Consider the following 16948-nt stretch of genomic DNA (forward strand, 5'->3'; position numbering starts at 1 on the left):
TGAATACCCATCACTCATATAGCCCATCCCCCACCTGCCTCCTTCCATCAACCTTCTATTTGTTTTCTATCCTTAAGAGTATCTTATGGTTTGTTTCCCTTCTGCCATCATCTTTTTCTGCCTTCCAATATGTTCATCTGTCTTGTTTCTTAACTTCCACATAGGAGTGAAATAATATGGTATTTGTATTTCCCTGACGGACTTATTTCGCTTAGCATAATACACTCTAGTTCCATCTATGTCATTGCAAATGGCAAGATTTCATTCTTTTCTTTTTTCTTTTTTTTAATTTTTTTTTTTTAACGTTTATTTATTTTTGAGACAGAGAGAGACAGAGCATGAATGGGGGAGGGTCAGAGAGAGGGAGACACAGAATTGAAACAGGCTCCGGGCTCTGAGCTGTCAGCACAGGGGCCCAATGCGGGGCTCGAACTCACGGACCGCGAGATCGTGACCTGAGCCGAAGTCGGCGCTCAACCGACTGAGCCACCCAGGCGCCCCGATTTCATTCTTTTCAATGGGTGAGTAATACTCCATTGTGTGTATATATATATATATATATATATATATATATATATATACACACATACCACATCTTCTTTATCCATTCATCAGTTGGTGGACATTTGGGGTCTGTCCATAGTCTGTCTACTGTTGATAATGCAGTTATAAATGTCAGGGTGAATGTATAATGTACCCCTTTGAGTCTGTATTTTTGTATCCTTTAGGTAAATACCTACCAGTGCAATTGCTGGGTCATAGGGTAGTTCTATTTTTCAACTTTTTTTTTTTTTAATGTTTATTTTCTCTTTGAGAAAGACAGAGCATGAGTGAGGGAAGGGCGGGGGCTGGGGGTGGGGTGGGGGACACAGGATCGAAAGCAGGATCCAGGTGATGAGCTGTCAGCACAGAGCCTCATGTGGGGCTCAAACTTAGGAACCACGAGCTCATGACCTGAACCAAAGTCAGCGCTTAACCGACTAAGCCACCCACGTGCCACTATTTTTTAACTTTTTGAGGAACCTCCACACTGTTTTCCAGAGTGCCACAGCAGTTTGCATTCATTCCAACAGTGTAAGAGGGTTCCCCTTTTTTCCACTTCATCGCCAACACCTATTGTTTCTTATGTTGCTAACTTCAATCATTCTGACAGGTGTTAAGTGATACCCCGTTGTGGTTTTGATTTCTATTTCCCTAATGATGAGTGATGTTAAGCATCTTTAAAAAAAATTCCAATTTTGTAACTGCACAGAGTTCAGATGTTAGAAAGAAATACAACAACGTCCCTAACACTAAATGCTTATAAATGTGACTCCAGAGACACGTTTATGTTCACCGCATTAAGATGGTACATGTTTCTTTCTTTTTATTTAGTTTGGAAACCAACTCCAAATGAATAAGATCTATCAAGGAACATCCTATTGAAGGAGGATGAAAACAATAAACTGTATTCCACATTTACAAAGAAGTTTAAAAGATACTTTCAGATTCTCATTCTCAGCACAGATGTTCACTACATGTCCCTTGTTCATAGAGGACCATGCCCTCTAGAGTGAAAAGTTTTTTGTTTTCTTTTTAAATACTGAATGTAAGTGTGAAGTGTGTTTCCATATCACAGGATAACCATAGATTGAGTGTCCCTAAAGTGATACAAGGTGACTCTTCGATAATTCAACTCCCTGCCCTGAATTGCTACATTTCATTATCATAAACTGTGACCTCACACCCTCTGAGAAAGAAGTTTCCCATATACCCAAACTGTGAGGATGGTGCACTAACTCTAAAAGATGGAAAACAATGGCAAGGATCAGTTTCAAGAATATTTGGGTCCAGAGACCTTTCTAAATATGAGATCAGTCCTTCTTGTTTTTATTTAATCATCTTAAACCACCTACAATTTATAACAGCAGACCAGACCTACACAATTATATTCCAGACAAATACCAAAATAAGATTTCCTTCAAGGTGTCTATTAGATTATGATCTTAATGGAATCAAACCAGAAAGAAACACAAAGTATCCTCAGAGTCTCTAAGGGGGAAAAAAAAAATAAAACTAACAAAGACTTAATTTGGCTGGCCATGTTTCACATAGAAACCATAATAACCCCACCGAAAGCTGCCATTTCTCTAAGAACAGAATAATATGAAATAGTCTACATTATATATTAATAGGAGTTGTTATTCAGTTATTTTGTTTTAACTGAAAATTAATCCAAAGCCTATCATTCTGTAGGACAGAGTGATTCAGGTCACCCGTTACTAAATTAAACATTTTCTGCTCTCACTGCATCTCATTAAACAAGCCACTGCAAGTTTAAATAACTCCACGCTTCCATCTGCACAGTCACCCATTTTGTTATTGTTTACAGCAACCTAATTTGGCACATAATAATTCAGGCAGCATTGGTTTCATATTACACTGAAGTATTAATTTTTAATGTAATTGCATTCTTTCGTCCAACAAAAGCTAGATCAGTGGGGATTTTACTCAAGTGATTCTTCAATTATTATACAAGGCAAATTCTTTTAAGACTCTGCACCTCTCTTTGCCCTGATTCATTTCTCTATAAATTAAAAACTCATTATGAGCTTATTTAAACTAGCTTATTTACTTAAACAACACAGTGAATGATTATCTTAGTATAAAATATATGGCCTATACATCTTTAAAACACCTTCTTTTCCAAAGGACATTTGATTCAGTAATGAAGCAAGGCATAGTTTTCTAGCATAGTAATGTATTATTACTGAACCCCACAACTTTTTCATTTTATATGATTGCTAAGGGTTGTTCCTATATGTTTCCTTCTATCACACATTTGAATAAAGAAGATATTTGGAGGAATAAATTAAAGATCAGCTAACATGTCACCCCTCAAATGTGGGATAATCACAAAGATGTACAATGTACATACTTCAGAAGAAAAAAGGTAGATTGATTGAAAGTAACAAGGCCAAGAGCAAAATATAAAATACGTTTACAAAACAGCAGGATGGACTTCAATTAATCACTAAGAACCTTCCATTTTGTTCATTCATCTTTGTACATTTTCTGTATTGTAGCTCATATTTGTAATAATCCCCTTTAACATACTGACTTTCTGAAAAAGAGTATATTCTTTTTTTCAAAAATTTTTTTTAATTTTTATTTATTTTTGAGAGAGAGAACGTGAGTGGGGGAGAGGCACAGAGAGAGGGAGACACAGAATCCAAAGCAGGCTCCAGGCTCTGAGATGCCAGCACAGAGCCTGATGCGGGGCTTGAACTCACAAACCGTGAGATCATGTCCTGAGGCGAAGTTGGGTACTTAACCGACTGAGCCACCCAGGTGCCCGTGAAAAAGAGTATATTCTTAAAATTAATATGTGTCCCTTCAAATCAGCATTTTTGTATCCGTTGGATAAATACTTAGTAGTGCAACTGCTGGGTCATATGATAGTTCTATTTTTAGATTTTTGAGGAACCTCCACAGTTTTCCAGAGTGACTGTACCAGTTTGCATTCCCACCAACGGCACCCCAATGTTTATAGCAGCACTATCAACAATAACCAAATGGAAAGAGCCCAAATGTCCATCAACTGATGAATGGATAACGAAGATGTGTTGTATATGTATATATGTGTGTATATATATATATATATATATATATATATTGGAATACCACTCAGCAATCAAAAAGAATGAAATCTTGCCATTTGCAACCATGTGAATGGAAGAAGAGTGTATTATGCTAAGCAAAATAAGTCAGAGAAAGAAATACATCATATGATTTCATTAATATGTAGAATATAAGAAATAAAACACATGAATATAAGGGAAGGGAAGTAAAAGTAAGATACAAACAGAAGGCAAACCATAAGAGACTATTAAACACAGAGAATAAACTAAGGGTTTCAGAGGGGAGATGGGTGGGGGCATGGGCTAAATGGGTGATGTGCATTAAGGAGGGCACTTGTTGGGATGAGAACTGGGAGTTATATATATGGAAGTGATGAATCACTGGGTGCTACCCGTGAAACCAATACGACATCGTTTGTTAACTAACTTGACTTTAAATAAATAAGCTAAAACATAAATAACAAAACTAACATGTTAAAATTCAATTTTCAAATGCTTATATTTATGGTAACTAGCAGATAATTGAGGAAACAAAGTAATTATCTAAAATGTAATCTGAGTTCTATAATTCTGAGATTTAGCTATATTGGCCCCTTGGCCAGTTCACTACAGAGCAGAATTTAGTATAAGGCGGGTCATTTTGGACTTAATCTAAAGTGACTATGTTAATTTTAAAAAGTGAATTTAAAAAAAAGATAATATTTTGGGATAACACCTATAAGGCAATGTGGAGGTCTGAATCTATAAAGGATCTTCTCCTATCAATTCTCTTCTACACCTTGTAAATCCATTTCCCAAAACATTTAAAACATAATGGATTGCATTGCTTAAAAAATGTATATGAATTAGTTATTCTTATATGCAATATATGAACAGGACAGTGTTTTCTCAAAAAAGACAATGCAATCCTTGAAAAAGATATTATAAATTATAGAAACATTACTTATATTTTAAAATACCTGAAAATATAGAAGTTTTCAATTTACTCCATCAGGTTTCCTATATGTATAAGTTTAATAAAACAGACCAGCCTAAATTAATAAATCAGTAGGTAAATGACATCTTATACACAATTATTTTTATTAATCTTGATTTCAGTGTAAATATCCATGGGGATAACAAACTGTGGTGTTGTAAATTATAAATTTGGACATTTAGAATAAAAAATAAAAATTCTAGCAAGTCAAGAGTTGTGAAGCTCAGCGGAAAACATGCTCTTCTCTAGTTAACACTTGACTCACAGGATAATATAACAAATCATGGGTCAAAAAATTTCTATTAACTTCTTTAAGTTGACCTATTTAACAACAGGACAAGGATTTCATTATGGCTAATTTCTCCAGAGCTTTTAAGTATGGAATAAAATGAACAAGGCTCCTCCTCAAAGTCCCCTTCTCACATTTTAGCACTATGAAGGCAATTCTCTACATAATATTCTCTGACCATTCACCAACACCACCGATGTCTTCGTTGCCTCCCAGACTTGATCCTAGCAGGGATAGCTACTTCGTTGCCATTCTCTGTGTATCCTCTTACGGGAACTGATCAAGGAGACAATCTTCTGTGTCTGGTGTAACCAAGTCAGAACTATTTGAAAGCTACTACCTATCTAAAGGTCCTGTATTCTTTAGTTTAAGTTTACTAAATGTCTTGGAGATACAAAATAAATAGAACTCAAGAAGCTTGAAGTGTAGTAAATAAGACATATACATTCAAGGACAATTAGTACATGGGGTGTAAATGCTCTAGCAGAGGCAGACGCTGGTTGCTATGGGAGAAGAACACTTAATCCAAACAAAAGGGAATAAGGTAAAACATTACAAGAAAGAGCTTTAGGCTAAATCATTAAGGAGCTAGTGAGTCAGATGACTCAAATAGATCATTCCAGGCACAAAAATTCAGGAACAAAATAAAAGGAAAAGGCACATAAGTATAAGTGAGAGACAGAAACTCCAAAGAGGTTGGAGAGGTAAAGAGGGCCTTGAGTGTCATGCTAAGAAAAATGGAGTTTACCCTGAAGGCTATGGGAGCCACTGAAGAATTTTAAGCAGGAGAGAGATATGACCACAAAGCAGATTTGAGTTTGAGAGACATCATCGTGGAAATAATTTACCAGAAGGAAAGGAGTATGGGGGAAGAAAAAGGAGGTCACAACTACCTAAACGCCTATCACCTGGACTTGTGGATAATTAAACTAATGGTTTTTACCCAGGGGAAAGAAACAATCTCTGAAATGCCTGTAGCAAGATGTCTCTATATTAAGGATTACCTAAATAAATAGAACCTAACATTTATGATGTATGTCTCCCTATATGGTATTAGATATGCATCATATCTCTATCATACACAAGTATAACACTCTAGAGTACAAAATGGAGATGTTTCATAATTTAAATATTCCTTCTGTCTGAGGTAATGTCATGAATCTCATTCAGATAGCTCATCTGTTCTAAGCCAGATAATCGTATCCAACATAGGAAGGACCTTGGGAGGTACCAATGATATCATGGACCACTCTCTACTTTGTATAATCTTTTGGACTGCCTGTATCCTTGACATCATTTAATAGAGTAATACAGGTTAAAAGTGCTGATTCATGCTGGTCTCATTTGACAGTCTGGTCCCATATGTTTGCTCAGGGAGGGAAAACAAGGAGGCTAGTGAGGCTGCCACACTGTGACTGAAAGGAGAGTCACAGAAAGAGGAGTTCAGAGTGGTAAATAAAGGACTGGATATTATAGCGCTTTATTAGAGATTGTAATGCCTTTGACTCTTACCCTGAGAGAGATAGGAAACCACTGAAGGGTTTGGAGTAGAAAACTGACATGGTAATTGTGATTCATGTTTTGAGAAAAGGCTATAGGGTGCCATGAACAGAAAAAGGGAGGCCACTTAGGAGGTCCTTACACGGGGTGCCTGGGTGGCTCAGTTGGTTAAGCGTCTGACTTCAGCTCAGGTCATGATCTCACAGTTCGTGGACTCGAGTCCCATGTTGGGCTCTGTGCTGATACCTCAGAGCCTGGAGCCTGCTTTGGATTCTGTGTCTCCCTCTCTCTCTGCCCCTCCCCAGCTCACTCACTCTCTCTCTCTCAGAAATAAATATTTAAAAAACAAACAAACAAACAAACAAACAAACAAACAAAAGGAGGTCCTTACAAAAAAATAGGTAAACGATGATGGTGGCTTGGAGAGGTAGAGGTAATGAGAAGTAACCTATATTCTGCATATATTTTGAAGATAGAGCCAACAACATTTACTGACAGATTAAATGTGAAGTATGAGAAAAAGGGAGGAGTCAAACATAACCCCAAGTTGTTTTGGCCTGAGAATCTGGAAGGATGAAATAGCCAATTACTGAGATGAGGAGGACTATGAGAGGAGCAGGTTTCATAGGAATGACCAGGATTTCAGCTTCATATATTAGACTCCAAAGCTAATTAGACATATAAATAGAAATGAGAAGGGGACCACTGCCTAAATGAGTCTGCAGTTCAGGAGAGAAATCTGGGCTAAACAGACAAATTTGGGAAATATCTTCATATGGATGATGTTTAAAACTACGAGCCTGGATGAAATCATCAAGAGATGACTTGTATTGTCAAAGAAAAGGCCCAAGGAATGAGCGCTGAGGGATTCCAGTTATTAGAGATTAGAAAGAGGAAGAACAAACAAAGAAAACCAACCAAGTGAAGAAACTTATTCAAGATAAAAGGAATGACCATCTATGTCATCTTAATTGATAGGCACGAAAAATGAGGGTTAAGACTTTTTCACTGAATTTAGCAAAAGGGAGGCCTCAGATAACCTTAATAAGAACAGAAATTTAAAAGGTAGAACACATGGGTTTTAGATATTTTAAGGTGATTTCTACTGTTCTGGCTAGGGTGACTGAGTGATAGTATATTCACAGACAGATATAGGGAGTACAGTCCTAATTTTCCATGCTTAGCTTCAGAGTGTAAGAAAAATCCCCAAATCCATTTCTAACTAATAAAGTATTAACACCTAAAATGACATACCAACATATTAATACTTTAAAAAAAGTCTCAAAGCATAACCAACAATTGCATAACAAAGCATCACTAACTGTTTTTACCTGTTTCTTCTTTTTTTTTATTTTTGAGACAGAGAGAGACAGAGCATGAGCAGGGGAGGGAGGGGCAGAGAGAGAGGGAGACACAGAATCTGAAGCAGGCTCCAGGCTCTGAGCTGTCAGCACAGAGCCCGACGTGAGGCTCGAACTCACAGACTGTGAGATCATGACCTGAGCTGAAGTCGAACACTTAAACGACTGAGCCACCCAGGCGCCCCTTTACCTGTTTCTTCTTAAAGTGAGATCATGGCTATTACCTGAATAACAGTACTGAGCCCATCTATCATCAGAATTATGTAGGATTAAAAGACTTCACCCCTCTAAGAGAAGAGATCCAGATTTGAGTCTAGGAGCTTGCCCAACAGAGTCTAATCCTTTGGGTAGGAAAGATGCTTCCAAATCATTTCTGCTAGAAACAGCAGATGGAGATTTTGTTTATTTTGCTTTGTTTTATATGTACCCTCTTGGCAAATTCACTTCTAGAAAGCTTATCCAGAAGAAACTAATCCTCTGAGCAGGAATTTTTTTAGGTTGCTGCCCAAAAGGAATCCAACCTATGGATGGGAAAACTTAGGGCCAAATCCCAGCACTAGTCACAAATTGATTATAAGCCAGAAACTGAAAGAGACAAGAGGTTGACTGAGTAGTTAAGACAGTAAAGATTAGATGGTAAGGTCAGCATCCAGGGAAAATTCATGTGGCCTATTGAAAGGCTGCCCCTCCACCCCACTGCCAGGGACACTGCTTATAGAAGCAGCTGTCCATTCCCACACTGTCCACTACTTTAAAAGTAGCTTCTCCATCTTGGTCAGTGTGGATTTGGGTGGAGAAAAAGCTATATCTTCCAGAGGCAAGTCTTTGGTAACATAACTATGCAGCATGGTACTCAGGGAAGGAACTAATGGGCAAAGACATTGCTATCCTGAACTGACCCTATCAACTTCTAATCCTTTGTTACTGGAGTCTTTTATGCTAATAAGTAAATGGGTTAATTGCTTAAAGTAAGCTTGTTTACAGATCACTGGAAACAATTATTAATTTGATGAGCTTCAGAAAGCTGTGGGATAATTCAGTACTAACCTAAAGAGATAGACAACATTTCTAAATGTTGCTTATTTTAGCAGAAAACAGTTTAAGGCAGATTCATTTCCACACAGCTCAGCTGACAGCCAGCTTCCCACGTAACTTCACGTGAGTACATTCTCTTTCCAACTGTCCCTGAGCATAGAATACACTATATTACTGAAAGCCTCTTCCTGTTTGAAATATACGCTATTAAATACTTTTTCTCCTATGCCTTGGCTACATTTTCATGAGCAATATATGGAACCCACATTGAAATCTCAACTTTCTGTTGAGATACCTGATTGTCAGTGGAATCTGACAAGTATCATTCAATTTGACTCAACAAACCCTTATGGCGCAGTGACAGTGTGCCAGGAACCATGCTATTGAAAGATGAGTAGAAGATCAATTTTATCCTCAAATTGCTAACTGGATTTTCTCATGGTGTTTGGGGCGTGGGGGATGGTGGAACAGGAAAGGGTCAGAAAAAAACTTTGTGGAAAGGGAAATAATTAGAGGTCAACTGTGAAGATAGCCAGAGCTTCAACTGGTAAAAGGACATTCCTAAAAAAGGAAAGAGTGAGGCAAGATGGAGAGGGGGACCAGCGGCCTGCCTACCTAAGCAGGAGGGGATGCAGGATGGACAGAGGAAATGTGGCCACATGGAAAGACTTGAATGTCCTGGTCAAGAGGCTGTGTGGAATGAGGAGTCACTGAAGCTTTCAGAGGTGGGAAGCGATAGGATTCAGGTCTGATTTCTTGAAAACTAGGTTGGAGGAAGGATAATGGATGCCTCACAATAAGACAGAACAGAGAGAGAAAAAGAGACAACCTGTGGTCAGGAAGAGACACAGTGGCAGGTTTCTATTTCAATTTCCATTTCAAGGAAGTGGAAAAAGAAATATAGATATTGTAGACACTGTAAGAGTAGAACCTACATGACCGGGAAAATGAGTGATTACTCACTGAGGTCTCTTTCCTGAACACTCTATTGAAAATCAGCCTACTCACACATACAACCCCATGTCTCTTTTCCACTTTGCCTTTTCTCATAGCACTTACCCCCATCAGATATACATTAAACATATTTAGACATACTTTAAACCACATGCTACTTACCTATTTTGTCTGTCTTCCTTGACTATAATGTAAGCGTCATCAGGGCAGGAACTTGGATCCGTTTTGTTCACTGTTGTACTTCTACCAATGCAAGAACTTAGTAAATATTTGCTAAATGAATGAAGGCAAAAATGACTGAAATATGATGGTGTCATTAATAGAAACCACAGGGTCAAGGTTCTCTTTTCTGAGTCCTGAGGCTATAGATAATCATACAAGAGCATAATAACAAATTAGGCTGTGTTAAAATCATGGCTTTGAATATATCTCAATGATTTTCTGTTTCCAAAGGACTTTAAGTTATATTTATAACCCATTCAAACTCAGGGTGAGGAGACCTCAGTTCTGTCTTCAGTTCTAATACAAAAGATGCCAGTTTGGAAAAGTCATTTTTCTTCCGTAAACTGTATTTCCCTCATCTGTAAAATTAGGGATTAAGTGAACTTACATACACCCACTGTAGGATTAGACAAATCCCAATTTAATTAGCCAAGGATGCAGAATCTTCCAGCCAGATCTGTGAAGTGACCAAATGCTTGCCACACCACTGGCCTTTTTTATACATGTGGTTAAAATCACTTACCCAGAAAGAACTTATGCTGCCACAGGCATGCTTCCACTTAAAGGAATGTTTACAAACAGCAGATCTTCTAGTTGTTAAATCAAACTCAGCATGAGCAAGGTCACAGCCCCCATCCATATGGAGAAAGCAGAGTCAGGGCCTGGGTGTCCTTGGTCAATTTCTCTCCCCTAGCTTTCCAATGTTCCAGAAAGCTTGTTTCTACAGAGGCTATTATTAACTGATTTAAAACCCCGTTATCTGTGCAGTTTTGATAATGAGTTTGGTCTGAAGATCTCAGTTACAAATTCATTTCCTCCCAACTTCCAAGATTCCTTTTAGTGCTAATATGCTATATTTCTATAAACTTTCATAGGACCTCACCCAGTTGTAAGGTTGATAACCTTTCTTCCTTCTAAATACAAATTCACCATCAGAGTATATATGGTCCTACCAGATAGCTATTTCTTTAAGCACTAAAAAGAAGCATAGTGATTTTGAATTACGGGAATTTTAAGTAGTTTGAATGGGTTATAAATATAACTCAAAGTCCTTTGGAAACAGAAAGTTATTGAGATATATTCAAAGCCATGATTTCAACACAGCCTAATTTGTTATTATTTAACATTCGCATCCCACTTGGGTAGCATTATGGCTCATGAACTGTAGGGTGATGGAGGAAGCATGCCATCTGCTTCATTGCTAGGAGCTGTGGTCTCCTGAGGTCACTAACGGTGATTATTAACATAGCCTCAAAGGAAACAGTGACTCTGTGCCCAAGGAGGCCAGAAGCTCAAATGTTCTCACTCCAAATCTCTTACTGATTAACTAGGCAACTTCTTAGCAGGAGACCCTTAACCTTGAGCTATCTCTTTAACCCAATCTTTAACAGATTTGATAAGAGCAGTATTTTGCCCCCTTTCATGCTTTTAGATTAGATTACTTTTTTTTTCTATATATTGTACTCCAGGGATAATATCACTTATCACACACAAAGGTGTTGGCTGGGTTAATTAAAATATGATTCCAAGATAGACCACAAATTGAAATGCTAAACAATGATTGTTCCCTCATGTCTGTGAGTTCATGAGCCATTGTATAAAAATAGTCTCAGTTCATTCTTTATATCATTACAGAGTGTCTTCTTCACAGAAGAGTAAGGAAAAGTTGGCCCATTCATGCCAGCATATTATCATATTTCAGTATGATAATTCAAGGGATTTTTAATTGGCACTCATTATTAATAATAACCCCAATTTTTCAAATAGAGCAGAGGAAGCAGTCATTCACACATTTGTTTTAGAATTAGAAGGTTTTTACCCCCTATTTTCTCAATTACCATTACCCCCAACCCTAAAACTTCAAATTCTGCTGTTAGAGATGTTACTCCCCCCCAACTCCCCTCCCACCAAAACAGTTTCTCCAAATGTTTATATCCCTGGAAGATGTAGGATATTAAGATGCAATCAATCACTAACACTGTGTGAAGCCCCACAGGCAGAAGGAACTCAGGAGTATTAGGTGTTTGGGGTGGCGGGTTGGGGGGGGGGAGGGGAAAGCAGGGTTAGAAAAAGAAGTAGCAGATGTCTAAGACAAACTTTACCTATTTCACGGTTTTGCCCAAGGCAGCCTTCCAGTAATAGGCTTTAGCTCTGTGGTGGTAGCAATGGGAAAACACAACGGCAAAAAGGTAAACTTGCTGGTTTCAAAAATTCACCTCGACAAAAAAATAGAAGATGAAAAGCGTACCCCTAGGGTAGAGATATGAATAAAACCTCACAATTCTATACAAACTACTATCTTTGCTGGTCCTTGGTAACTTGGAGGCATCTGCAAATCTTGCCCATTCTTCGCTGCTTCTAAATTAAGCGGAGCCAAGCCCAGTGACCACATAGGAAACAAAAGCCAAGCCCACCCAGGGAGAGAGGACCCCAGGCTCAGAACACTGGCATCAGGACCGCACTAGGCCTGTCAGCAAAGCTGGCAGCATCTGAGATTGCATCCCCAGGCATGACTGATCAGGCAGAGCAGTGTTTGGGGAGATGAGAGATGCTTCCATGAAAATTTGTGTCAAAAGCAGCATCTTCCCACTTAGCAAACACCTTTATTTAACTCATTTCCTTCGAAGCAAATACCATTTTTTTTTTTCATTTTTGTAATACTACATTGTCTCATCATGCTCAAAAAACATGTAAGTAAGCATTAAGAACTGCAATACGTATAAGTAAAAAATCATTCATGGGGAAGAATAAACAAATGACAAGATTTTTAAGCCAAATCAGAACCATATTATCTTAAAAAACATATTAAGTGTGCAAATAATTGTATAAGTAAGTAGCAAACACAAAAACTATGTGTTTGCTATGTACTATGGCCTATCTCTTCAGAGACAGTGTCATTTATTTCATTTAATACTTTAAGAATAAAAAGACAGACTTATAATCATTGTAAGTATTTTAAGTATTACACAATGAATAAAGTATTTTCTTCTCTGTGTATATGATGTTAATACAAATTCTAATTGCTGGTAGTAGTGTATTACAGTTTAAAACAATAATCAGTGTTCACATCATGCAAGAAAAGGGAGCAAATTGTAGAATTATCAAAATATGGAATCATGTGTTTAAGTCCAACTATGCCCCACTAAGTCATATGAAAGAAAACTGAGAACATACAAAGACACCACATGGAAATGCTTTCCTAAGCATTTCCAAGCGTTTCCTAATCAAAGTCCTCTTAGAAACTTACTTAGAGCTACACCATTCTTGGCCACTCGCACCTTCTCTCGGAGGAAACACATCCATCTTTTCTATCACCAAACCACCACCTTGGTGCTGGATTCCATTCATTCTTCTTCCCTCAGGGACTGCCATCCATCAGTGTTGCCTTCTCTCTTCTGCATCTTTAATCTCTCTCTCTCTCTCTCTCTCTCTACTGCAATTATACCTAGGCAAACAAATAAGTTCAAGCCTCCTGCAATTTAAAACCACTCCTCTCACACATCACCAAGTCCTACCACCCTATGTGCCTTTTCCCTTTCTCACTCAACACACTGAAGAAACAACTATATATCCCAACTCTAATTCTACAGTGTATAATTAGTCTTCAGCTTTCAACAATCTCACATCTGCCTACCCTCAATAACTGTCAAAACCGCTCTATTCACAGTGACCAGGGACACTCCCTTTAGTGAAACCCAACAGAGAATTTTTAGTCTTTATTCAGTTTGTCTCTAACATGCTACACTGTTGGCCGCTAGTTCCTATTTGAAACCCATCCCTTCACTACTGAGACATGCACATATCTAGAAACCAGGTTCTTTTTACCCTTCTGTCTGTCTATCAATGCTTCTCTGTCACTTTTCCTGGGTCTTTTTTTCCCCAATTATACAACATTTATAAGCATCAAACTATGTTTATCAAGCACATTTTGATGCTTATAAATGTTGTAGCAATGACCAAAAGATAGTCAGACTGCTCATTTGAAGGCAAAACCTGGGAGCCATCCATGCTTGTCCCTTCTGATATACTAACAAAATACTGGGCAGTGATCTTTCTAAAATGAAAATCTGAGTACATGACTTCTCTATTTAAAATCCTTTAATATAGCAACCCAAAGTCTTCAAGATAAACGTCAGCCTTGTTAGCTTTGCACAGGAAGGTGTTTGCAATCAGGTATCTACCTATTTCTCCAGCATCACCGCTGCGTCTCCTTCTTAAGCACCCAATGTTCTGGCCATACTATCTTGGACAACCTATACTTCATACAATGTGCCATGGTCTTTAACATCTCTGTCCATCTGCCATTTCCACATACTGCGTTGTGATTCTAGAATACTTCTCTCCATTCTAACTATTCTTTGTAGTTCAAGATTCAATTTAGGCATCACCCATTGGTATCTGCATGCTATTCACCTTTGCAATTCCTACCCATTACACCATCAGGTGTGCATGCATGTGTTTGTGTGTGTATCTTCCCCACTGATCTGAAAACCATCAATTTGCTTTTTCTAGTGCCTACCATGTAGCTGCCCATTAAATGGAGCAAGAGGAAGCTCTACCTTACCTTTTATTAAAAAAAAAAAAAAAAAAACACTACTATATTCAGAGAAAATGTGTCAAGTGAATATACTATAGCATAGATTCTATTACCTGAAAGTTATCATTACCTGCCTCCCATTATGATAAATAAACTTCAGTGTTACCTTAAAGAAACCTCTTCTACTGGTCTGTTTTTCATTTTTTCAAAATGTTCGGTATTATTCTTGAGCACAGTGACAGAATGCAATCTCCAGACTGAAAGTCTAAATGCATTCCATTTATCATGAGTATTGTATTTAGCAACTTGAATTCTTTTTATGCAGATATAATCCATCAATTATCTCATATTTATCAGAGTTCATTATAAAGGATTTTTTTTCTCTTTTAAAAAATATGAAGCACAAGAGAAGAAACCTTATGCTATTATGTGAGCAAATTAGCTGTCAAAAGCAACTTTTAAAAGGCTTACCAAATAGCATCCTACCCTTTAGAAAGGAGCTTCCAAGGTAAAGAGTTTAATCAAAGTAATTTCTACATGATACCTATGTTTCAATAATCTACAGACTGCAACTATGACCTGAAAAGACCCCATCTAATGAAAATGCAAGTATTTATCTGCTTATTTTCTTACTCATGGCATTTTTTGTTCAGTCCTCTGGAAAGAAACAATTGGATTCTGCTGATGTTATGCATACAAAAGAGGCATCTCTAAAAGGAGCACTGATCCCTCTTGAAAATGCCCTACCCAAATTTTCTGTGCAAAACCTACCTCCAAAAAAAAAAAAAAAAAAAAAAAAAAAAAAAAAAAAATGGACCTACCGTATAGCAAGTTGCTCAAAGTTTACAAGTCACCCTTAACCTCTCTCTCTCTCTCTCTCTCTCTCTCTCTCTGGCCACATCTAATCAATTGGCCAAAACTGTGTATTCTATTCTTGTATATCTTTCCCATCTATCCACTGACTTATTCCCCATTTTTACCCTGGTGTAGCCAGTATCATCTCATGCTTGGATCACAACAATAGCTCTCAACCAGATACTCCTTTTCTACTTTTGCCCCTGCTTCTGTCTATTTTCCACAGGGCAGACAGAGCAATCATTCTAAAACAAACATGATGAGGTTAAAACTCTCCAATTACTTCTACATTGTTTAGAACAAAATCTAAAAGCCTTAATGCAGTTTCCAAAAACCTCCAAAAAAAAACCAAAAAAAACAAAAAACAAAACAAAACAAAAAAACAGCCTCTACTCTCTCTCTTCAGGCTCATGTAGTGTAAACTCTCCCCCGACCATGCTGGCCTTCTGCCACACTTCTCTCTATCCTACCTTAGGATTTCTGTTTATGCTGACAACCCTATACAATCCCCACTTTACTTTTTCTAGCAAAGTTCTCATTCTTTGGATCTCAGCTTAAATGTCATGTCTACCATAAACTTTCCCTGACTCCCCAGAATAAATTAAATTGAAACTCTACTCTCCCAAGTCACTGCACACTGCCCCTTTAGTGTGGTTAATCACATTGAAATTATTCGTTCATTGTGCATCTACCTCACTAGTTAAGAACCAGAAGGAACCATTACCTCTTGTTCACCACTATAATCTTGAAGCCTCATACAGTGCTTAACATGTAGTAAGAGTCCCAAAGAAACCACTGCCTGGATGATACATATGCAATTGCAAAAATGTTGATATGCTAATAGAAATGGGAAGTGAACAAAAGTAGAAAGGGGCCAGCCAAGCTCACTGTAATGTTGGGCCTGGGCTTGAACCCATTGAGGAGCTCTGATCTTCTCAACAGTGCTCACTTAGCCCTCCTCTTTGTGCCCACATACCCCAGAATCCAGAACCAATCCTGGCCACTGGCAGAAAAAAGATAAAGATCTGCTACTCAGTTTCCGATTTGCTCGGCAATCCTTTTGCACATTCTAAATAATCTAGCCCAGCTTTGCAGTAGTCAAGCTTCCATACAGTTATCCTGTAACCATTTCTCTTCCTCTCCAGCTATCCTCCAAGATTTCAGCCTGTGTTTCAGCCCAATTCCCCAGTAAGTGCTTTTCTGCCTCAAAATCCAGGACTACTCGGAATCCCAACTAAATAAAGATGAAATCCAGGCTAGCCCTTTAAGACTGTTCCCAACTACAGCCACCAACCTGAATCTTGAAAGGTAGCCTTCTCTCCACAAAAGCATTTACCTGCCCCAAAGGGACATTTTGCAGAATCAATGCAGGCTTTCCACAAGAGTTACACTGCTAGCCCTTATCCCCACAGACTCATCTCTTAAATTCAAAGTTACCAAAGGAATATTTGTTATAAAACTCTTATCTTGATTTTTCTCCAAGATTTGTATTCCTGGCTTTTCTTCTTATGGCCTGTGGGATATTCTTAATCTCTGCTCTTCCATCCATTCATTCAGACACTTACGGGGAATCTATTGGGTGCCAAATACAATGCTAGC

The 16948-nt window shown here is 38.0% G+C and overlaps 1 protein-coding gene across 8 annotated transcripts in view; it reads right to left on the reverse strand.

Annotated features, from left to right (window-relative positions):
• The window catches only part of IMMP2L (inner mitochondrial membrane peptidase subunit 2), an 882864-nt gene that overhangs the window by 584018 nt on the left and 281898 nt on the right, over nt 1-16948 (reverse strand). For 6 of the 8 annotated variants that reach the window (XM_019418102.2, XM_019418100.2, XM_019418097.2 and 3 more), the window contains one exon: nt 9898-9978. The exons of the other annotated variants lie outside the window; for them this stretch is intronic. In XM_019418102.2, the coding sequence (XP_019273647.1) occupies nt 9898-9978 (81 nt within the window). The remainder of the gene's footprint in view (nt 1-9897; nt 9979-16948) is intronic. 8 annotated transcript variants of the gene reach the window in all.

This window comes from Panthera pardus, unplaced genomic scaffold, assembly GCF_024362965.1.
Source record: "Panthera pardus isolate Hobbes unplaced genomic scaffold, ASM2436296v1 HiC_scaffold_8, whole genome shotgun sequence".
Classification (NCBI taxonomy): Eukaryota; Metazoa; Chordata; class Mammalia; order Carnivora; family Felidae; genus Panthera; species Panthera pardus.